Genomic DNA, 25,639 nt, shown 5'->3' with positions numbered 1-25,639 from the left:
TGTACAATGCAACTGTATTATACATTTTAAACTGCCCTGAGGGGATTTTAACAGGGTACTTTACACATTCTCATTTTAAATGAGGGGAAAATTGTAGCATATTGGAGCGTGGCCAGATTTATTTAATGACATTCCAAATGAACAAAAGCTCAACTACATGACAACTAACCTACAGCTCAACTACATACCAACTAACCTACAGCTCAACTACATACCAACTAACCTACAGCTCAACTACATACCAACTAACCTACAGCTCAACTACATACCAACTAACCTACAGCTCAACTACATACCAACTAACCTACAGCTCAACTACATACCAACTAACCTACAGCTCAACTACATACCAACTAACCTACAGCTCAACTACATACCAACTAACCTACAGCTCAACTACATACAAACTAACCTACAACTCAACTACATACCAACTAACCTACAGCTTAACTACATACCAACTAAGCTACAGCTCAACTACATACCAACTAACCTACAGCTCAACTACATACCAACTAACCTACAGCTCAACTACATACCAACTAACCTACAGCTCAACTACATACCAACTAAGCTACAGCTCAACTACATACCAACTAACCTACAGCTTAACTACATACCAACTAACCTATAGACTGTTTGTGAGTAATTTAAATCATTCAGAGACTCTCACAGTTTTGAATAACAGTTATGACTCCCACAGTTATGCATAACAGCTGTACAATATGATCGTGTTGTGATCTGATGCACATTCAGATGTCATAAATTAGCACTGCAGAGCTCTCCCTGTCCTATGCCGTGCCTTGATTGTTGTATTACTGTTGATGATTTCTGGAAATGTGCATGTACACCATGGCCCATCTACTGTTGCTAGCCCCAATTCTGACTTGTGCTCTGATTTCTGTTCTCGTAAAAGCCTGGGTTTTCTGCACGTTAACACTAGAAGCTTATTACCTAAAATGGATCAATTGAAAGTGTGGGTTCACAGCTCCAATCCAGATGTGTTGGTCATTACTGAGACGTTAAGGAAGAGTGTTTTGAATACTGATGTTAACCTTTCTGGTTATAACCTTTTTCGGCAAGACAGATCTTCCAAAGGAGGGGGGAGAGGCAATCTAAACCAAGGATCACCTTCAGTGATCGGTTGTCTCCACCAAGTCTGTCCACAAACAATTAGATTTGCTGGTTTTAAGCAATAAACTTTCAAATAGCTCTTTGTTGACTGTTGCTGGGCGCTATCATCCTCCATCATCACCGGCCTGTACCCTACCTGCCCTAAGCTCTTTCCTGGCACCTTACACTAAGTCTGAATTTGACCTGCTTGGTGACCTACACTGGGACATGCTTAAACCACCTGACCAAGACCTAAAGCAATGGGACCTAAATCTTTCTCAGATGATTACCAATCCCACAAGGTATGACTCCAAACACCCAGAAAAGGCTACCCTCACAAATAATCCTGATAGGTATCCGAATGGTGTTTTTTGTAATGACCTTTTGTGATCACTGTTTAACAGCCTGTGTTCGTAATGGCTGCTCGGTGAAACGACCTGTCCTGATTTGTCATAGACGCTTGCTAAAAAACTTGAATGAGCAAGCCTTCCTTTCAGAACTGGCCTCTGTAAAATGGTATAGGATCAGATTCTCTCTGCCGTAGACGCTTGGACCTTCTTTTTTATATATTTTTGTGAGTATTGTTAACAAACACGCCCCATAAAGAAAATGAGAATTACAAACAGATTCAGCCCCTGGTTCGACCGTGATTTTGCAGAGTTAATCCACCTCAAGAATAGCATTTGGCAAAAGGCCCGGCACACGCATACTCAGGCTGACTGGCTATTGTTCAGGCAAATGAGAAATAAGTGCAATCAGACTATCCGGAAGGCCAACGTTAGTTACTTTAAGGAGCAGTTCTCTCTCTGTGGGTCTAACCCTAAGAAGTTCTGGAAAACGGTTAAAGACCTGGGGAATAAACCTTCCTCCTCACAGCTGCCCATGTCCCTTAATGTTGATGATGTGGTTGTTACTGACAATAAGCCCATGGTTGAGCTCGTTAATCACCACTTCATTAAGTTAGGATTCCCATTTGACTCAGACATGCCTCCTTGCCCATCCAACATTTTATCATCTCCCACCCCTTCTAATGGGAGCATCCCCGATGCTTCTCCCTCTTTTTCCCCTGCCCCGCTACAAAGTTTCTCCCTGCAGACAGTCACTGAGTCCGAGGTGCTAAAGGTGCTTCTTAAACTTGACCCCAAAAAAACATCTTGGTCAGATGGTTTAGACCCTTTCTTCTTTAAGGTTGCTGCCCCTATAATCTCCAAGCCTATCTCCAACCTTTTTAATCTGTCTCTCCTTTCTTGGGAGGTACTCATTGCTTGAAAGGCAGCCACAGTTCGTCCTTTATTTAAAGGGGGAGATCAAGCTGATCCTAACTGTTATAGGCCTATTTCTATTTTGCCCTGTTTATCAAAAGTGTTGGAAAAACTTGTCAATAATCAACTGACTGGCTTTCTTGATGTGTATAGTATTCTCTTGGGTATGCAATCTGGTTTCCGCTCAGGTTATGGATGTGTCACTGTAACCTTAAAGGTCCTCAGTGATGTCACCATTGCCCTTGATTCTAAGCAATATTGTGCTGCTATTTTTATTGACTTGGCCAAAGGTTTTGATACGGTAGACCATTCCATTCTTGTGGGCAGGCAAAGGAGTATTGGTGTCTCTGAGGGGTCTTTGGCCTGGTTTGCTAACTACCTCTCTCAAAGAGTGCTGTATATAAAGTCAGAAAATCTGCTGTCTCAGCCACTGCCTGTCACCAAGGGTGTACTCCAAGGCTCGATCCTCGGCCCAATGCTCTTCTCAATTTACATCAACAACATAGCTCAAGCAGTAGGAAGCTCTCTCATCCATTTATATGCAGATGATACAGTCTTATACTCAGCTGGCCCCTCCCCCCCCCCGGATTTTGTTTTAAATGCTCTACAACAAAGCTTTCTTTATGTCCAACAAGCTTTCTCTACCCTTAACCTTGTTCTGAACACCTCCAAAACAAAGGTAATGTGGTTTGGTAAGAAGAATGCTCCTCTCCCTACAGGTGTGATTACTACCTCTCAGGGTTTAGAGCTTGAGGTAGTCACCTCATACAAGTACTAAAAGTATGGCTAGACGGTACACTGTCCTTCTCTCAGCACATATCAAAGCTTCAGGCTAAAGTTAAATCTAGACTTGGTTTCCTCTATCGTAATCGCTCCTCTTTCACCCCAGCTGCCAAACTAACCCTGATTCAGATGACCATCCTACCCATGCTAGATTACAGAGACATAATTTATAGATCGGCAGGTAAGGGTGCTCTCGAGTGGCTAGATGTTCTTTACCATTCGGCCATCAGATTTGCCACCAATACTCTTTATAGGACACATCACTGCACTCTATACTCCTCTGTAAACTGGTCATCTCTGTATACCTGTTACAAGACCCACTGGTTGAGCTTATTTATAAAACCCTCTTACGCCTCACTCCCCCCTAACGGAGATATCTACTGCAGCCCTCATCCTCCACATACACCCGTTCTGCCAGTCACATTCTATTAAAGGTCCCCAAAGCACACACATCCCTGGGTCGCTCATCTTTTCAGTTCGCTGCAGCTAGTGACTGGAAAGAGTTGAAACAAACACACAAACTGGACAATTTTATCTCAATCTCTTCATTGAAAGACTCAATCATAGACACTCTTACTGACAGTTGTGACTGCTTTGCGTGATGTATTGTTGTCTCTACCTTCTTGCCCTTTGTGCTGTTGTCTGTGCCCAATAATGTTTGTACCATGTTTTGTGCCGCTACCATGTTGTGACTGCTTTGCTTGATGTATTGTTGTCTCTACCTTCTTGCCCTTTGTGTTGTTGTCTGTGCCCAATAATGTTTGTACCATGTTTTATGCTGCTACCATGTTGTTTTGCTACCAGGTTGTTGTTGTGTTGTTTTGCTGCCATGCTGTGTTGTTGTCTTAGGTCTATTTTTATGTAGTGTTGTGCTGTCTCTCTTGTTGTGATGTGTGTTTTGTCCTATATTCATATTGTATTCATTTTTTATCCCAGGCCCCCGTCCCCGTAGGAGGCCTTTTGCCTTTTGGTAGGCCGTCATTGTAAATAAGAATTTATTCTTAACTGATTTGCCTAGTTAAATAAAGGTTAAATAAAAATAATTATAAATAAAAAAATTACAGTGCACGGCAGAGTCCAATAAACCAGTTTTAGCCAATGTGTAACTTCATCAGAATGTTCTGATTAACTTCCTTTGAACTCAATTAAAATATTATTAAAGTGTTGCTCCTATGAACAGACATGTCTTGCCAAAACCCGCCTGATTAAAAGAGTCTGGTGTCAATGAAAGCTTTTTGAAAATCTGACCAAAGGTTACTGCTATTTATTCTGGGTATAGTTTGTACAGCAGGGGCCACATCCAAAAAAGCAAACATTTCAAATGATTCTCATCTGAGTCCTCTGGTTCTACTACAGAAGATAGCAGGCAGGGGGGGAAACAACAGCATAAGGAGCCAGGAGGAAAAGTTTAATTATAGCCAAGAAGTGAAAGGAATTACTGTATTCACTCACATCACTCACACTGACCCCTTGACGGGTAGAAAACAACCTAAATTCACTATTCAAAACATTCCTCTCAGTACTTCATCTGCCAGTGCCTTTTCCATCATTGCTGAGCCATAAAGTGGGACAAGACTTTGGATTGATCTGATCTCCCTGAAGAAACATCAAAGGAATGTTTAAATGAGCATACTGGCTGGCAAAGCGTTAATAGTCCCTCCAACTATTTTTAACTGCTCACAGTCCCTCCATTCTACAAATAGGCAATTATGGCATTGCAGGCATGTATCATCCGACGGCTATGTGCTCCTCAGCATCGGATCCTGAGGCAATTTAAGTATCTGGCATAATATCAGTCACCCTCTAGCTGTTTTCACACTCTTATTTGAATGGGGTGTAGTTATTTCCTGCAAGCAACGTGTTGCAAAGAAAAGAAGAAGACAGCAAATCTACTTACAGATAGCAAGAATAGTCATTATTACTAACGATCTACAGTACCAGTCAAAGGTTGGGACACTCCTACTCATTCCAGGGTTTTTCTTCATTTTTAACTTTTTTTGTCTACAAAGCTGTCATCAAGGCAAATGGTGGCTACTTTGAAGAATCTCAAATAAAATACATTTTGATTTGTTTAACACTTTTTTGGATACGACATGACTCCATGTGTCATTTCATAATTTTGAGTTTCATAGTTTATTCTACAATGTAGAAAATGCTAAAAACAAAGAGTAGGTGTGACCAAACTTTTGACTGGTACTGTATGTGATACAATAAAGCTGCTTTTAAATAAACACAATTACAAACTCTGTCAGCGTTCTCAGAGAGGTGTGCCCATACAATCTGTCAGAATTCTCAGAGAGGTGTGCCCATACAATCTGTCAGAATTCTCAGAGAGGTGTGCCCATACAATCTGTCAGCATTCTCAGAGAGGTGTGCCCATACAATCTGTCAGCATTCTCAGAGAGGTGTGCCCATACAATCTGTCAGCATTCTCAGAGAGGTGTGCCCATACAATCTGTCAGCATTCTCAGAGAGGTGTGCCCATACAATCTGTCAGCGTTCTCAGAGAGGTGTGCCCATACAATCTGTCAGCATTCTCAGAGAGGTGTGCCCATACAATCTGTCAGCATTCTCAGAGAGGTGTGCCCATACAATCTGTCAGCGTTCTCAGAGAGGTGTGCCCATACAATCTGTCAGCGTTCTCAGAGAGGTGTGCCTATACAATCTGTCAGCGTTCTCAGAGAGGTGTGCCCATACAATCTGTCAGCGTTCTCAGAGAGGTGTGCCCATACAATCTGTCAGCGTTCTCAGAGAGGTGTGCCCATACAATCTGTCAGTGTTCTCAGAGAGGTGTGCCCATACAATCTGTCAGTGTTCTCAGAGAGGTGTGCCCATACAATCTGTCAGCGTTCTCAGAGAGGTGTGCCCATACAATCTGTCAGCATTCTCAGAGAGGTGTGCCCATACAATCTGTCAGCGTTCTCAGAGAGGTGTGCCCATACAATCTGTCAGCGTTCTCAGAGAGGTGTGCCCATACAATCTGTCAGAATTCTCAGAGAGGTGTGCCCATACAATCTGTCAGCGTTCTCAGAGAGGTGTGCCCATACAATCTGTCAGCATTCTCAGAGAGGTGTGCCCATACAATCTGTCAGCGTTCTCAGAGAGGTGTGCCTATACAATCTGTCAGCGTTCTCAGAGAGGTGTGCCCATACAATCTGTCAGCGTTCTCAGAGAGGTGTGCCCATACAATCTGTCAGTGTTCTCAGAGAGGTGTGCCCATACAATCTGTCAGTGTTCTCAGAGAGGTGTGCCCATACAATCTGTCAGCGTTCTCAGAGAGGTGTGCCCATACAATCTGTCAGCATTCTCAGAGAGGTGTGCCCATACAATCTGTCAGCGTTCTCAGAGAGGTGTGCCCATACAATCTGTCAGCGTTCTCAGAGAGGTGTGCCCATACAATCTGTCAGAATTCTCAGAGAGGTGTGCCCATACAATCTGTCAGCGTTCTCAGAGAGGTGTGCCCATACAATCTGTCAGCATTCTCAGAGAGGTGTGCCCATACAATCTGTCAGCGTTCTCAGAGAGGTGTGCCTATACAATCTGTCAGCGTTCTCAGAGAGGTGTGCCCATACAATCTGTCAGCGTTCTCAGAGAGGTGTGCCCATACAATCTGTCAGCGTTCTCAGAGAGGTGTGACCATACAATCTGTCAGCGTTCTCAGAGAGGTGTGCCCATACAATCTGTCAGTGTTCTCAGAGAGCAGGGCCAAATGCCAAAGCCTTTGTGTCAGGGATGAAATGAAACCAGCAACCAGAGAGCCATGCCTTGTTTGCATTGCGAACATATTCCCTCTCGGGCGACACCGACACATCTCATTCCTGCCAATAAGAGGAGGACATAAAAACAAGCAGTAATATCAACTCAATATCAATGTAGAGTTTTAGGGACAAAATAATGAAGACAAGACGGTAAAGTTTAAACAAACCAAAATATGCAAATTACGCTTTAACTGAGCCTGCCTGAAGGAACAGTAATACTCTGAGTAATATATAGGCAGGAAAACCATACACTTGGCACACACTAGGCATGGAGACGTGGCAGAGGACCAAACCGACGTGGCCCCTGGCTTATTTGGCAATCTTAATAACAGGATGGGAAACACAGAGAGCAGAATCTTACTGTAAGACTGGAGCCCCAACACAGTGATATTAGCAATACAACTCATTGTTCCTTATTGAAGAAAAATGTTTTGGGTGAGCTTGAGATTACAAAACAGGTAGCCAACAGGTCAGAGTGTTGGGCTAGTATCTGCAAGGTTCCTGGTTCGAAACCCTGCGCTGTCTAGATGTGTCCTTGAGCAAGACACTTGACCCTAATTGTTCCTGTATGTCACTCTGAATAAGAAAATTACAATCAATTTACAGAGTCAAAAACATGAGAAATGAATCTTCATGGAAATGTACTGTACAATTTATTGTGCCTTCTACAGAATTATCTTTCATCAGAAAAGCTTAATCTGCAATAGGGGGATTCTGAAAGGGTCTGTGTGTGTACTCAACCAGGCCCAAAGGCACTTAGTAAGGCCAGCCATCTCCACTGTGTGTTTGCACAGGAAGCTAAGACAACTGCTTTCCTCGCCGACCCACTCTTAATAAACCCGACAGCTGCATTTTCCCATTCAGCAGACAGTTTGTTTAGCGCTTTTCTACACATTTATCATATGGACTATAGGACCCCTAGAATCTCTCTGACTTTCCTGTGAGATGGTAAAGGACACAAACAGCTGCCTCCTCTCACAAAGACACATATACAGTGACACAACGAAAATGTTTGGGGAGAAATCTGGTCAGTATCAGCTGTTGCTCATAGCCTAACCGCTAACACACTCCCAGCCCAGAGGGAGATGGCGCTTGGTCTTATAATACATACATGCATACATAGAGTACCAGTCAAAAGTTTGGACACACCTACTCACTCAAGGGTTTTTCTTTATTTTGACTATTTTCTATATTGTAGAATAATAGTGAAGACATCAAAACTATGAAATGACACATATGGAATCATATAGTAACCAAAAAAGGTGTTAAACAAATCAAAATACTGGTAGCCACCCTTTGCATTGATGATAGTTTTGCACACTCTTGGCATTCTCTCAACCAGCTTCATGAGGTAGTTACCTGGAATGCATTTAAATTAAGAGGTGTGCATTGTTAAAAGTTAATTTCTGAAATGTATTTCCTTCTTAATGCGTTTGATCCAATCAGTTGTGTTGTGACAAGGTAGGATTGGTGTACAGAAGATTGCCCTATTTGGTAAAAGACCAAGTCCATATTATAGCAATAACAGCTCAAATAAGCAAAGGGAAATGGCAGTCCATCATTACTTTAAGACATGAAGGTCAGTCAATATGGAAAATGTCAAGAACTTTAAAAGTTTCTTCAAGTGCAGCCACAAAAACCATCAAGCGATATGATGAAACTGGCTCTCATGAGGACCGCCACAGGAAAGGAAGACCCAGAGTTACCTCTGCTGTAGAGGATAAGTGTGTTAGAGTTTCCAGCCTCAGAAATTGCAGCCCAAAAAAATGCTTCAAAGAGTTCAAGTAACAGACACATCTCAGCATCAACTATTCAGAGGAGACTGTGTGAATCAGGCCTTCATGGTTGAATTGCTGCAAAGAAACCACTACTAAAGGACAACAATAAGATGAAGAGACTTGCTTGGGCAAAGAAACACAAGCAATGGACATTAGACCGGTGGAAATCTGTCCTTTAGTCTGATGAGTCCAAATTTTAGATTTTTGGTTCCAACCGCCGTGTCTTTGTGAGACACAGAGTAGGTGAACGGATGATCTCTGCATGTGTGGTTCCCACCGTGAAGCATAGAGGAGGAGGTGTGATGGTGTGGGGGTGCTTTTTTGCTGGTGACACTGTCAGTGATTTATTTAGAATTCAAGGCACACTTAACGAGCATGGCTACCACAGCATTCTGCAGCGATATGCCATCCCATCTGGTTTGCTCTTAGTGGGACTATCATTTGTTTTTCAACAGGACAATGACCCAAAACACACCTCCAGGCTGTATAAGGGCTAGTTGACCAATAAGGAGAGTGATGGAGTGCTGCATCAGATGACCTGGCCTCCACAATCACCGGACCTCAACCCAATTGAGATGGTTTGGAATGAGGTGGAACGCAAAGTGAAGGAAAAGCAGCCAACAAGTGCTCAGCATATATGGAAACTCCTTCAATACTATTGGAAAAGCATTCCAGGTGAAGCTGGTTGAGAGAATGCCAAGAGTGTGCAAAGCTGTCTTCAAGACAAAGGGTGGTTAAAATTTAACATATATTTAGATTTGTTTAACATGTTTTGGTTACTACATGATTCCATATGTGTTATTTCATAGTTTTGCTGTCCTCATTATTATTCTACAATGTAGAAAATAGTAAAAATAAAGAAAAAGCCTTGAATGGGTAGGTGTGTCCAAACTTTTGACTGATACTGTATATGCATTTCACATGTATAGGGCTTTTCAAATAGTGTCAAAGTGCATAAAATGTAAAACAACAAACCAAAAAGATTTCAATGATGGAGATTGAAAGTCTTAGTCAGCTTGTGATGAAGTTGGAGAGGCAGGGAAGGTCCAGTAGAGGTTCAGTGGATGTTTAGTGGAGAGGCAGGGGAGGTTCAGTGGAGGTTCAGTGGAGGTTCAGTGGAGGTTCAGTGGAGAGGCAGGGGAGGTCCAGTGGAGGTTCAGTGGAGAGGCAGGGGAGGTCCAGTGGAGGTTTAGTGGAGGTTCAGTAGAGAGGCAGGGGAGGTCCAGTGGAGGTTCAGTGGAGAGGCAGTGGAGGTCCAGTGGAGGTTCAGTGGAGAGGCAGGGGAGGTCCAGTGGAGGTTCAGTGGAGAGGCAGGGGAGGTCCAGTGGAGGTTCAGTGGAGAGGCAGGGGAGGTCCAGTGGAGGTTTAGTGGAGGTTCAGTAGAGAGGCATGGGAGGTCCAGTGGAGGATCAGTGGAGGTTCAGTAGAGAGGCAGGGGAGGTCCAGTGGAGGTCCAGTGGAGGTTCAGTAGAGAGGCAGGGGAGGTCCAGTGGAGAGGCAGTGGAGGTTTAGTGGAGGTTCAGTGGAGAGGCAGTGGAGGTTTAGTGGAGGTTCAGTGGAGAGGCAGGGGAAGTCCAGTGGAGTTTCAGTGGAGGTTCAGTGGAGGTTCAGTGGAGGTTTAGTGGAGGTTTAGGGGAGGTTCAGTGGAGATTTAGTGGAGGTTTAGTGGAGGTTCAGTGAAGAGGCAGGGGAGGTTTAGTGGAGGTTTAGTGGAGGTTTAGTAGAGAGGCAGGGGAGGTTTAGTGGACGTTCAGTGGAGAGGCAGGGGAGGTTTAGTGGAGGTTTAGTGGAGGTTCAGTGGAGAGGCAGGGGAGGTTTAGTGGAGGTTTAGTGGAGGTTTAGTGGAGAGGCAGGGGAGGTTTAGTGGAGATCCAGTGGAGGTTCAGTGGAGGGCGCATCGACGGGACAGCCAAGGAGAAACAAAGGCAGTCTCAAAGAATTCTACGAGTTTTCGGCAAATTCTTTCCTCGTTGTTTGGCCCTGGAATTGGGACTTGCATTCCAAATGGCATTCTATTCCCTATTTAGTGCACTACTTTTGACCAGAGCCCTATTGAGCCCCTGGTCAAAAGTAGTGCACTATATAGGAAATAGGGTTCCATTTGGAATGCAATATTTGTCAGTGGCCTCTCTTTTCATCAGACTGAACTAATAACTACTTGGTCTTGATAATCCCCAGTAGATACAGTATCAGCCGTGTCCAGACCGTGTCAAACTTTTACCACTCTGACCTGTCAAGTCTCCATGAAAAGTCCTGCTTTTCTTCTTTCTTCTCTTTCGATGTTTCATTTCCTGCCTGTAGCAAGCAATCACCAACCACCAACCATTTAATTCGGGGGGGCCTTTAAGAAAATGCAGCTATGAGACTAGACCAGCCACTGTGTTCTTCCTTTCCTGGAACGTGATGCGAAAACAGAAATAGGTTGGAATGCGGAGGTGGATGCTGAGTGGTGTGTGTCAGAATGTGTTGACAAGCCCCGTCTGGAACGCATGATTTACTGATATGTTTCTGTGCTAATCCTACTGTGTCTTGAATAGAGTGTTGATTGCATACTAGGACGGGCTGGAAAGCAGAGGCAGTGTCAATGAACTAGGTCAACACTTCACATACACAGTTGATGCATTCAATGGTTATATTACTATGGTCAATGGGTGGATTGTTGTTGAAAAACCAACGGAGCAATGAAAAGGTATTTGAGATATCATCATATTTATGATGCAGATTGCATGGACGTCGCATCTCCCCGAGCAAACATAATTAAAGGTTTGACCAAGAGTCAAAAGTGAAAGCCGCAAGCATGTGGATGATATTGAACGTCACTGACCACAATGTATCACCATGTTGCTTTGGAGCAACAAATACATTTCCAGATTTCATAAACCATATCATATTGTATTCGTCACATGCTTTGTAAACAACAGGTGTAGACTAACAGTGAATTGCTTACTTACGGACCCTTCCTAACAATGAGGAGAAGAAAAAAAGGAAATAGTAAAAAAATGTATATAATAATAATAACAACACAAGGAATAAATACACAATGAGTAATGTCAACTAGACTATATGCACAGGGTACCAGTACCGAGTCCGAGTGCAGGGGTACGGGGTAATTGAGGTAGATATGTACATATCGGTAGGGATAAAGTGACTAGACAACGGGATACATAATAAACAATAACAGCAGTGTATGTGATGAGTCAAACGAGTTAGTGCAAAAAGGGTCAATTCAGATATTACGAGTAACTATTGATTAACTATTTAACTAACTGTTTAGGAGTCTTATAGCTTGGGGGTATAAGCTGTTCAGGGTCCTGTTGATTCCATACTTGGTGCATCGGTACCGCTTACCGTGTGCTAGGAGAGAGAACAGTCTATGACTTGGGTGGCTGGAGTCTTTGAAAATGTTAGGGCCTTCCTCTGACACCGCCTGGTATAGAGGTCATGGATGGCAGGGAGTGATGCACTACCCTCTGGATGCCAAACAGTTGCCATACGTAGCGGTGATGCAGCCAGTCAAGATGCTCTCAGTGGTGCAGCTGTAGAACTGAGGGCCCATGCCGAATCTTTTCAGCCTCCTGAGGGGGAAGAGGTGTTGTTGTGCCCTCTTCACGACTGTGTTGGTGTGTTTGGACCATGATAGTTCCTTAGTGATGTGGACACAGAGGAACTTCAAGCTCTCGACCAGTTCCACAACAGCCCTGTAGATGTGGATGGGTGAGTGCTCGGCCCTCTGTTTCCTGTAGTCCACGATCAGCTCCTTCGTAGATACGGTCATTTTCAGTGCTGTTCTATAGGATTTCCATATTTTCTGCCTTTAAAACTGAAAGAACTTTCAAACCTTGTTAGAGAAATGTTTTTGTTTTTCGAAAGGTACGTAGGTATGCTGAAAACAAAGGGCTGAACCTGTGAATATCTCTTGCTGTGAAATGCTGTCAGGGGTTTTCCTCCTCAATGCAGCGAGGAAACGGTTAAGTCGCACAGAGCAGATTCTCTCTCTCTCGCTCACTCACTTTCTCTCTCTCCTTCTTTTAGTCAGATCCATCAATCAGCATTTCATGCAGTTTGGGTTTGAACCACACCAAGTGCACTAAAACAATAAACGTTTGTCTTTCAAGTCACTATCTGGGCTGGAACACATCTGGTGGCAAGGCTCATTTTGGTTTCCACATCGCTGAGTGACATTAAAGACACGGTGGCTGAAAAATAAAGGGCCCCCTCCCCACACACCCCTCAAAACCCCTTACCCTCCTCACCCCCCGAAACAATCAAGAAACTAAATATAAAGTGGCTTAAGAGAGGGAAGAGAGAGAGGGAGAGAGAGAGAGAGATAGAGGTATCGTTTTAAGCGCTCTGACAAACCACGCTGCTCTAGGGGGGAAGGGGAAGAGGAGAGGAAGCAAGCCCCCCAACACTTCCAGAACCGGAGGTGGGCGCTACATTGTGTGCTTGAACAGCACTGACAATAATGAGAGTTAATATGACTTTGTGAGGGGTAAGCATACAGCGGCTCCAGCACAAATCACCATGTCAACCTTTCATTTCTTCTATTGTTACAGAATGTGACTATGACTCACTTACTGTGATGATTATGCATGCAAATGATTTCAATGATCTATGTAAATTGATCTTAATGCATTACATTTTCAATTGTAATTCATTCTAATTAATAAAGAAAGAAACATCATGTTGATAAAAAATGGCTGAAGCTATTGATATAAAGATAGTACTACAATTACAATATACACTGGTATGCTTCACACTATTATCAACAGCAAACAGACATTCATCTAATTTGGATGCAGGTGATAAACTAAACTATTTCATCTATTTTTAGACAACTTTTACATTAAACTTCATAAACTGTCAACCCTTCTTTTAGCGATGCCATGAGACTCATGTGTAAGGGCTCGAGCATGGAGAGCTGTTGGATTGTGTCTGTGAGGCTCTTTCTTCTGCAGGTTAAACTGGAGTCCAGGCTCAATCCCTGAGGACCCAGGTTCTTATTTACTGCAGGTATTACTGGATCCGTCTCCTATTATATATAGAGCCAGCAGCCTTTCACAGTAAATGGCCTAGTCACAGTTACAGCCACTGTCTGTGACTCTAGGAATATGCCAGGTAGGTCTATAAAGGCAGGAAATCAGGTCACCACGGGCACGGCATCAAAATAAAGTCAGGTTTGTTCATTTTAGAGGTCTTCTTATTTGCCTGTTCAAATGATGTGAAAAATATGAGGATCCCGTTGACCTAACCATCTCTCCACCGTAAACTGATACTTTGCTATCGTCGGGAAAATACTTTTAACTCACTTAAAGTGCATAAAATATTTTTTAGGAAACTGCTTTGATCGCAGTTCTCCGTTGCCTCTCCTTGCCATTTGTTCTTGTGTTTTTAATAAATAAGTCATACCACGACGATGAGGGGAGGCTGGTTAGAAATCATTTTCTAACGTAATGGTGCAGTCGCTGTGTGGAAGGCAATTTCAGCTCAACTTCCCCTAGAGAATGACTCCGTACTTATCATTAACTCAGAGATGTAATCAGCTCCAGGCTACCTGATTTTTCCTCATGACCTTTTGACATTGCCGCTGCCGGCGACGTAAATAAAGAGAGGCTCGGTCACATGGAGGAATGCGTGATTAATAGCAGGAAGTGGTACCGCCAACCGATCAAACTTGTACAGAACATGTATGTACTGTACATCCAGCGAAGTACTTGCAAATTAAACTTTTTACAGTGAACATCTAATTTTGTATTTTTGAGATGGTTTAGGTTGATTGTGATGTACAGTGCCCTGTTGATGTACTACCGTACCAGTGGAGCTGCAGTGTGTGTGTGTGTGCTCCGCTGCCTGCCATTCCTTCTCGTTACGACAGTGTTCCCCAACTGGCAGGGGATTTTATTATAAGACTGTAAAAGTACCTTCAAATCAGCTCCAATTATTTTAATTTTGTAAATCTGTTCCAAAGTAATCCACGCATAATAGAGAGGTATATATGACTGTATACAGATGTAAGCCAGGTTCAATGGATTATGTTTCAGTAAAATATAGAATATTTGTGTGCTACTTGTGGTCAATTTGCAGTTTACAAATGATTTGTATGTATGTTCCCGCCCCCCTGACCATCTGTCAATAAAAAAATCCCTTCTTTAGAGTATACATGGGTTAATGCTTTTCCAGGGAGAATAGCAGCGCTGCCTCGGATTCACCTGTCAGCAAAATGTATTAAGGTGAATGTGTTAAGGTCATGTTACGAGAGAGAAGTGCAAAAAATAACACATTCTGTGAGATTAAACATGAGAAAGGCCACCCCCACCATGGTCATACTTTGGACTATTCCATCAATCTTTTAATATGGGTGAAATTGGAACGTCCCAAACTAAAATAGGGTGATGTATAGTTTTGTAACTAGCCAATTTGTAAGAAGTGTTTGATCGATACTCAAGCATTGAGTACCTTGTGGTGGCTAATTGGTAAAAGGGAAGGCAGCCTTAATCAGGGCAGTTCTGATTGTGTGGATTTAAGAGTGTACATGCAGGTATGGTGTATGGCGCAAACAGTGGAAACATTGTACACCTGAGGCTTACTCCCATTAAATCATATTCACCATAGATGAGACGACAGGTAGCCTAGTGGTTAGAGTGTTGGGCCAGTAACCGAAAGGTTGCTGGATTGAAACCCCAAGCTGACAAAGTAAAAATGTGTTGTTCTTCCCCTGAACAGGCAGTTAACCCATTGTTCCCTGGTAGGCCGTCATTGTAAATAAGAATTTGTTCTTGACTGACTTGCCTGGTTAAATAACAAAAATTGTATCTTGCCTTGAGGCATAACACCAATTAAAAATACATGACATGCTTAAATGTAGCTTCAGACTAACAGAGATATGTACTTTTTCTAAACATTGTACTGTATACTATGTATACTATAAATATGTATAGTACACCACACCTTTCACTATATATTTCCAACCAATCTAATAATTAAAATGACATGCACAAGTCATAATGAATTTGACAAAAAGTCTCTCAACCAAACATGAAGTAGTGTCCCTTTAGTGCTGGTGTGCGCCTAGTGTACGGAGCTATACTGAACCAACAATACACCCACTCTCATTGAGAGAGAGAGAGAGAGAGAGAGAGAGAGAGAGAGAGAGAGAGAGAGAGAGAGAGAGAGAGAGAGAGAGAGAGAGAAAGAGAGAGAGAAAGAGAGAGAGACAGAGAGGGGGAGAGAGAGAGAGAGAGAGAGAGAGAGAGAGAGAGAGAGAGAGAGAGAGAGAGAATCTATGGCTAAAAGTGAGGATGACTCATGGCCAATTGCAGAGTCAACATGTGCATTCCAAATGGCACCCTACTCTCTATATAGTGCACTACTTTAGACCAGAGCCCTATAGAACCATATTCCATATATAGTGCCTTACTTTAGACCAGAGCCCTATAGAACACTATTCCCTATATAGTGCACTACTTTAGACCAGGAACCTATAGAACCCTATTCCCAATATAGTGCACTACTTTAGACCAGAGCCATATCCCCATATGGCTCTGGTCTAAAGTAGTGCACTATATTGGGAATAGGGTTCTATAGGGCCCTGGTCTAAAGTAGTGCACTATATAGGGAATATTATGCCATTGGAGACGCAGACTATGCAGGACAATGCCACTTGGAGAGAGTTGAAGAGGCGTGGGCCCAGAGAGTTAATATCAGAATGAATAGAAGATAATGATGTTCAGTCTTTTTGACTGGTCACTTTGTGATGTAGATGTGTGATGTCAGGATGATGCTTGGGTTGTTCTACATTGGGTTTATGATAGAGTATAAGGAGTTACTAGACATGGTCTTTAAACGTAGGTCTACTTAATACATTCAATGTTCCACTATAAACATACAGTACATGCATACATCTATGTGTTGTTTAGAAATGGCATCATTAAATGCGCCTCTAACTGAAGTATGCAGGATGTCAGGGTGATTTCCCGGACAAAGCATTTTCAATGGAGATTCCCCATTGAGCTTGCTTTTTTTAGTCCAGTTTAGTCCGGTTCAAATCCAGGCTGAATCACATCTGGCTGTGGTTGGGAATGCCATAGGACGGTGCACAATTGACCCAGCGTCGTCTGGGTTTGGCCGTCATTGTAAATAAGAATTTGTTTTTATTAACTGACTTGCCGAGTTCAATAAAATATTTTTACTTGATCTGTGACCGGGAACCTGCCCCATTATGTATTTGTGGAGGAGAAGATGTGCCCTCTTCATCAAGATGTCCATACATTACACTGACTCTATCCATGAGAGCTCTTGATATGGCTTGTCAATCCAGATCCACGAAATTCACTGATCACAAACCCAAACATCCAGCCCGATTTAGCTAATACATTTTACCAGGGGCGCAACTTTTGATTTAGAAGTGGTAGAGGGGACATAATATTATTAGATTTTTTTTTTTTATCCAGTTGGGAAAAACACTCCAAACAGCCGACCCGACCGCACAGAGGGGTCCACATGGTCCTAAAGCACGCCGTTTCTATGTTTAGTATCACATTCCAATAATAAAACTGCCCCTGCATTTTATACATCCTGTAAGTTCCTGGCATTATTAATCCTATTACGGCTTCTGGTGTGTATGCCATTTTATCAGAGGTCTCGTTTACACTGAACCAGCAGGAAATGCAGTCGTCTCACTTTAGCACTTTAGCACGTTAGCTAGCACAGGAAGTAGCCTACAAGCTGTTTATACTGCATGGCCCTGTTTCCATGTAAGCCACTTCTGGTTCAAACAGCAACACTGTACAAGATTGCATCAGTCATTGTTAGGAGGGCCAATTATATACAGCTCCCAAATGTTCAGGGATAGTGTCATAGACAGCACACATCTACAGTTTCATTGGTGATATAAGATTGATGCAAAAGTGAACTGTCATTTAAAAAAAAAGGCAGCATACGATTTCATTTGTTTTGGTGCACTGTGACGGTGCCACAGATGGTATGTCAATGTGCAGTGTGGACACACTTCAATTTAGTAACAACAAGGCTGTGTGATGCTGTCTATGCATCCAGCATCTCCTCTTACCCAACTTGGCAACATTAGTGCAAACAAGAGTTCATTGAATCATGATGGTAAATTTGCATTCAAAGCCAGGGGGCCCAAGTCATGGGAAAGCAATCCACATTCGATCTTGAACTACTTACAAGTGTGTGACAGTGCAAAGCGATTAAAGATGTATTTTTCACCCAAGGTTTTAATTTATAATCTAAGAACAGCTATCATAGACAGATATATGCTAATAAAACACATTTCAGTTATATCATCCACTCTCCTGGAGCACGTAGCTTTCTATTTACCGACAAAATGTTTACATACCTTTTACCTTGAGCATAGCATTGACAGGCAGCCAGATTGGATAAAGTGTCAACTGGTGCTGGACATAATGGATAAATAAAATCATGATGCCTCTGAACCACCAGGCTTCAATATAAACAACACTTTTCTTCATTTCTCTCTTATCTTGATGTAGTTTATATAAAGAGTTGAGTAATAAGGTGCTTCCATAATATCCAACATGATAGTCCCACATAGGGCTGTCACATCATGGAATTTGGGGGAATTTTGGATGACGGTAATTGGCCAGCCAAATGGCCGCGGTCTCCGTAATAAATATTCACTAGAACAAATATAAAATAAAAAATACATGAACAGTAATTGTGCCAGCCGTAGCTCTACGCATATTGTATAGCCTAAATAAGATCATTGGGCCAAATTAAAGATTGGCAAGTAAACTATTTTCGGGCTTTATGCATGCATGTTTCAGGTTTGAGAAGATCGGAGATCTGATAATGCGTTGTGTTTGACTGAGGAAATCTCACTAACAGAACGCGTACTAGACAATCTGTGGCAGTAATGTGATTGCCACTGTTTCTGCATAGTAGTACCCACTGGGCACACGCTGGTTGAATCAGCATTGTTTCCACGTCATTACAATGAAAATACTGTACGTTGAACCAACATGGAATAGACATTGAATTGACGTCTGTGCCCAGTGAGTACATACTGTATTTATTCAAAATATGTCGGACTACTTCTTGTGTCATTATTGAGCAATCTAATCCCAAAATTAAGGCATTTAAAAACATTAGTCCGTGGTATTTTATTACTTGTAGTTATTTCTGTTAGCAATACACGGTCCTATATATTGCAGGGCGCACTAGAAATTCCAAGGCGGGCACATTTTAACTGTTTGCAACGTGATCATATAACAAAGCAGACATAAGTAATGTACCCACGATAAATTCGAATCCAGATTGAAAATGAACATGAGGAGGAATGTTTTTAAAATGTTCAAGATGTTAGAAAAATGTAGGTTAAAAGAGCTCGATGCGGTATAGGCTGTAAAAGGCGTGATTGGTTTGCCATGCGTAAATGTTCGTCTATCCATATGTTTCATATTACGATATTAGCCGTGTGGGATGAAAATAGCGACACATAAATGTTTAGCTTCAATGGTTTTGTGAGTTTTTTTTTTAGCTTCCCTCCACCCAATAACTGTTAAACGAAACTTTGCCGACAGGTGCAGTTTTTATCCCAAGGGCAATAATCTAATCAGGAGAGTTCACATTTCTGCTCCAATCAAACATTATTCATTGTCGTGGATATCATGCATCCATACACATATATGATTATCTGAGATAAAGGATGAATAGATGCTAGTATACATTCACATAGTGTGTTAGTAGGCTACGGTACCATGGGCTATAAGTAAAGGCTAGCCTACCCTATGGACTGATTGTTCATGTAAATGCTGGGCTCGTTGAAGTGAATGCCCATTGTGTATCATTAGGCTTTTCTTATTATGTCTAATATGCGTTGCAGGTGTATTGGAATGAATAGTCCTGCAATTCTGTAACATCCTTAAAAACATGACCATGTGTGTCTGATAAAATACATGTGACACGGCGACTTTTTACGGGGGAACCAAACTGAAAAACTAGATTATGTTTAAATAAGTTATTATGCGGAGTGGCTTTGGTTTAAAGTATTGTTCTTTTTACCATTGTGGTGAATGCAGTTATTAAACTATTGTGTAGTACGTCATGAAATAAAATAATTATATATTTAGTGTTCTTCTGCAGGGACCGATTTGGGCGTAATATCGCGATAATTATGAGTTTACAGTAGACAGTAAACCCAGAAAACTGTGCGTAATTACGTCCGTATTTGATCGAATACTTTGAGGCTATCTGCACTGGACAGGACATGCATGGTGCTCACCATTACTTCTGCATGGGATCTACAGCACCGCGCCTATAGCATAGCTACAATTTACATACCCATTGCAGTGAAATGTTTGTCAAATTGCTCATAATAGCGATACACCTTTTATGGAGACATCTCCGGGTTAAAGAGGTTGTCAACTTCCAAAGAGTTACTGCGGAGCTTGAGTCTGAATTCTACAAAAATGCAGGAAAGTTTCGATAAATGTACCCATCTCAATTATGAAATGCTCTTTGAAAGCTGTAGCCTTTGCGATGCATGTCATGAGATTATATTTCAGGTAGAGTCATATTTGGCACTATTGTTATCAATATGCAAGGATGACAAATGCAGAATAGCCGCATGCAACAAATCTGCGCAACTAAGAAAGGAATGCAACTTTCTTATCTAAATGTAGTCTACAGCCTAAGTAGTTAGTAGTTAATAGTAATTACCTTGTTGCAGTGATAATAGTCCAAAGAGGTCAGGCAACTTGAATCAGTTGGTAATGTACATGAGCCCACGCTTGAAGGGGGTGCTGGATAAAATCTCACGTCCATCTCAGGGTCCGCAAGACTGACGGCATAAAAGCAGGTCCAATGCCTGTGACTCTCTCTCTCTCTCCCTATTTCTCTCTCTCTCTCTATTGTTGGACCAAACAAAAAGAAAGAGAATGATTGAAAGAAAAGGGGGTTGAGTCTATAAAAACACTATCTCCTCACATCCGCTGGTGTTCTCACTTCAGCACTATCAAGCTTCTGCGATGATGCTCTATGGATAAATAGGCTATATCTATTTGTGTTCGCAGAAGGAAAAATACGCGTAAAGTTAACTTTGAGTAAAAAATATAGATGTTTCAGCAACTATACATGAACAAACGTTGTAATTGTTTACAACAACCCAAGGTCAATGTAAAAAGATAGAACTAGATTGGCTATCTTTCCTCCCAAAACGTTCGTCTGTTTCTATTTTCCAGCGGCGCGCTCACTCCATGTCCGCTTTGTCATGTAGGAGTGTTGATCCATGCGTTCACTTGGAGTTATATAGTTCGACTACTCTTTTCCATACTGAATGCCATGCGACCCCTGCCGATAACAGAGGGAATATGGGGAGAAAGAAAACGAGATGAAGGGGGATGGGATAGGAAATATCAAGCTGATTGACAACCACTCCGGTTACACTGTGGATCAAGAAATCAGAGTTTATGGAGATGATGTAGCTATGAAAATACATAGCCAGTCGATTCGGATAGCCTACTCCACGGCCAACTTTGAGCTCAGTATAAGCTAAGTTATTGTCATGTATATCAAATCAAATCAAATGTTATTGGTCACATACACATGGTTAGCAGATGTTAATGCGAGTGTAATGAAATGCTTGGGCTTCTAGTTCTGACAGTGCAATATCTAACAAGAACTCAAACAATTCCCCAACAACTACCTAATACACACAAATACGATTGCCCTCACCTCCTCCCTGTAAGCTTTCTCGTCGTTGTTGGAAATCAAGCTGTTGTGTCGTCTGCAAACTTGATTGAGTTGGAGGCGTGCATGGCCGCACAGTCGTGGGTGAACAGGGAGTACAGGAGGCGGCTGAGCACGCACCCTTGTGGGGCCCCAGTGTTGAGGGTCAGCGAAGTGGAGATGTTGTTTCCTACCTTCACCACCTGGGGACGGCCCGTCAGAAAGTCCAGGACCCAATTGCACAGGGCGGGGTTGAGACCCAGGGCCTCCAGCTTGATAATGAGCTTGGAGGGTACTAATGGTGTTGAATGCTGAGCTGTAGTTAATGAACAGCATTCTTACATAGGTATTCTTGTCCAGATGGGATAGGGCAGCATGCAGTTTAATGGCAATTGCGTTGTCTGTGGACCTGTTGGGGCGGTATGCAAACTGAAGTGTGTCTAGGGTGGCCGGTAAGATGGAGGTGATATGATCCTTGACTAGTCTCTCAAAGCACTTCATGATGACAGATGTGAGTGCTACGGGGCAATAGTCATTTAGTTCAGTTATGTTTGCCTTCTTGGGTACAGGAACAATGGTAGCCATCTTGAAGCATGTGGGGACAACAGACTGGGATAGGGAGCGATTGAATATGTCCGTAAAGACACCAGCCAGTTGGTCTGCCCATGCTCTGAGGATGCGGCTAGGGATGTCGTCTGGGCCAGCAGCCTTGCGAGGGTTAACACGTTTAAATGTTTTACTCACGTCCGCCAGGGCGAAGGAGAGGGGGCTGGGGGCAGTCCTTGTTAGCAGGCCAGGACGGTGGCACTGTATTATCCTCAAAGCGGGCAAAGAAGGTGTTTAGTTTGTCTGGAAGCAAGACGTCGATGTCCGTGACTTGGCTGGTTTTCTTTTTGTAGTCAGTGATTGCCTGTAGACCCTGCCACATACGTCTCATGTCTGAGCCGTTGCATTGCGACTCCACTTTGTCCCTGTACTGACATTTTGCTTGTTTGATTGCCTTGTGGAAGGAATAACTACACTGTTTATATTCTGCAATATTCCCAGACCTCTTTCCATGGTTAAATGCGGTGGTTCACGCTTTCAGTTTTGCGCGAATGCAGTATTGACCCCAACCTCCTTTTTACTTTTTAGGCTAGTACATAGCTAGTTACATATTATAGGGACATGTCACATGTGCAGGTATTTTTGCAACAACAACAAAAACTTACAATTAAAAATACAAGTCTTCATGTCTGTCTCTAACATACCCGATGCAATTAATCAATGTATAGTCAAATCCTTAATTAGTGCAGTGGAATCAGCTGTTTTAGTGGTGGTCTAGATTTGGGACCAAATCACAGTGTCGGGCTGGAACCAGATCCCAGTGTCGGACTGGAACCAGATCCCAGTGTCGGACTGGAACCAGATCCCAGTGTCGGACTGGAACCGAACCAGATCCCAGTGTCGGACTGGAACCAGATCCCAGTGTCGGACTGGAACCGAACCAGATCCCAGTGTCGGACTGGAACCGAACCAGATCCCAGTGTCGGAATGGAACCAGATCCCAGTGTCGGACTGGAACCAGATCCCAGTTTCAGGCTGGAACCAGATTCCAGGGATGGGCTAGAACCAGATCACAGGGTCTGGCTGGAACCAGATCCCAGGGACGGGCTAGAACCAGATCACAGGGTCGGGCTGGAACTAGATCCCAGGGACGGGCTAGAACCAGATCACAGGGTCTGGCTGGAACCAGATCCCAGGGACGGGCTAGAACCAGATCCCAGGGAGGGGCTAGAACCAGATCACAGGGTCGGGCACAGGGAACCAGAAATCAGCCCGGGCATTTCGGACACATCAACCCATTGGGCTGGTGTCTGTGAAATGGGATAGCAGACAATTAGCGAAATTATTATATTTTTAAACACAAAATATATATATTTTCTCCTGTGAGACCAGCCCATGGGCTAAAGAGGCTGTGTTTAGACAGGCAGCACAATGCTGGTCTTTCCTTCACTAATTGGTATTTTAACCAATAAGATCAGCTATGACAAATATCTGATGTGAAAATATCTGATGTGATCGGTCAAAAGACCAACTTGTGATAGAAATATCAGAATTGGGCTTCCTGTCTAAACGCAGCCCAAAGTGACCAACCCACCTGGTTTCTGGATCATCCTGTAGCTATCCATGAACCATGGTGGGCAACTTGCATGCTCTAGAGTTGAGACCTTGGCACCATTTTTTTTTTTACGACATGTGTAATGGAAACGGCAGATACAGTATTGTAGAAATGTTTACGACATGTGTAATGGAAACGGCAGATACAGTATTGTCGAAATGTTTACGACATGTGTAATGGAAACGGCAGATACGGTATTGTAGAAATGTTTACGACATGTGTAATGGAAACGGCAGATACGGTATTGTAGAAATGTTTACGACATGTGTAATGGAAACGGCAGATACTGTATTGTAGAAATGTTTACGACATGTGTAATGGAAACGGCAGATACAGTATTGTAGAAATGTTTACGACATGTGTCATGGAAACGACAGATACAGTATTGTAGAAATGTTTATGACATGTGTAATGGAAACGACAGATACAGTATTGTAGAAATGTTTACGACATGTGTCATGGAAACGGCAGATACAGTATTGTAGAAATGTTTACGACATGTGTAATGGAAACGGCAGATACAGTATTGTAGAAATGTTTACGACATGTGTAATGGAAACGGCAGATACAGTATTGTAGAAATGTTTACGACATGTGTAATGGAAACGGCAGATACGGTATTGTAGAAATGTTTACGACATGTGTAATGGAAACGTCAGATACAGTATTGTAGAAATGTTTACGACATGTGTAATGGAAACGACAGATACAGTATTGTAGAAATGTTTACGACATGTGTAATGGAAACGACAGATACAGTATTGTAGAAATGTTTACGACATGTGTCATGGAAATGGCAGATACAGTATTGTAGAAATGTTTATGACATGTGTAATGGAAATGGCAGATACAGTATTGTAGAAATGTTTACGACATGTGTCATGGAAACGGCAGATACAGTATTATAGAAATGTTTACGACATGTGTAATGGAAACGGCAGATACAGTATTGTAGAAATGTTTATGACATGTGTAATGGAAACGGCAGATACAGTATTGTAGAAATGTTTACGACATGTGTCATGGAAACAGCAGATACAGTATTGTAGAAATGTTTACGACATGTGTCATGGAAACGGCAGATACAGTATTGTAGAAATGTTTACGACATGTGTAATGGAAACGGCAGATACAGTATTGTAGAAATGTTTACGACATGTGTCATGGAAACGGCAGATACAGTATTGTAGAAATGTTTACGACATGTGTAATGGAAACGGCAGATACAGTATTGTAGAAATGTTTATGACATGTGTCATGGAAACGGCAGATACAGTATTGTAGAAATGTTTACGACATGTGTCATGGAAACGGCAGATACAGTATTGTAGAAATGTTTATGACATGTGTCATGGAAACGGCAGATACAGTATTGTAGAAATGTTTACGACATGTGTCATGGAAACGGCAGATACAGTATTGTAGAAATGTTTGACAGATCGACAACATTTTTAGGATTTCGATGGAGGGATTTTTTTGTTGTTGTGACAAATGATGATGGAAACTGTGTTTTTCTAATACATTAAGATTGCTGAATACTTTTGAAGGTACGTGGAGCACGGGAAATCATCACATAAACTATAAGCTCCACTCCACATTTAATTTTGAATGCCTACTGTTTGCCAAATATATATTTATAACTATTAAAACAATGTTTCTTCAAGGATTGTCCTGACTTTCAAGAATGCCTTAATTGCTTCGCCTTGCTTTTCTGGTTCTTTGGCATGTTTCACCATGCAATTATTTCACATCTACAGGAGTACACATTTCTACAGGTTTCTCAGTTAACTAAGTAGGCTACTGTGTATCAATGGCTACATTTACACAGGAAGCCCAATTCTAATCTTTTGCCATATTATTGTCAAAATAGCTGATCTGATTGTTCATAAGACCAGTTAGTGGAAAAATATCTGAATTAGCTGTGTAAATGCAGCCATAGAGAATCAGAGACTGTACATCTACACTATAGCCAATGGATGGGCAACTCCCATCCTCGGGGGCCTGATTGGTGTCACACATTTGTCCCAGCCCCAGCTAACACACCTGACTCCAATAATCAACTAATCATGGTCTTCA

At 42.3% G+C, this 25,639-nt stretch overlaps 1 protein-coding gene across 4 annotated transcripts in view; it reads right to left on the bottom strand.

Moving 5' to 3' along the window:
• LOC110528540 (TOX high mobility group box family member 2) overlaps positions 1–20,993 on the bottom strand; it is a 217,309-nt gene extending 196,316 nt beyond the window's left edge. For 2 of the 4 annotated variants that reach the window (XM_036984126.2, XM_090241935.1), the window contains exon 1: positions 20,395–20,956. In XM_036984126.2, the coding sequence (XP_036840021.2) occupies positions 20,395–20,499 (105 nt within the window). In that variant the 5' untranslated portion in view covers positions 20,500–20,956. Of the gene's footprint in view, positions 1–20,394 lie in introns of all 4 variants that reach the window. The other 2 variants (XM_036984125.2, XM_036984127.2) reach the window with 2 other exon arrangements.
• Positions 20,994–25,639: the final 4,646 nt, after the last annotated feature.

Source organism: Oncorhynchus mykiss, chromosome 7, assembly GCF_057628025.1.
Source record: "Oncorhynchus mykiss isolate SJ-2025 chromosome 7, ASM5762802v1, whole genome shotgun sequence".
NCBI classification, from domain to species: Eukaryota; Metazoa; Chordata; class Actinopteri; order Salmoniformes; family Salmonidae; genus Oncorhynchus; species Oncorhynchus mykiss.
Note: the sequence above shows the minus strand (reverse complement) of the source record. Positions and strands in the feature narration are given on the sequence as shown.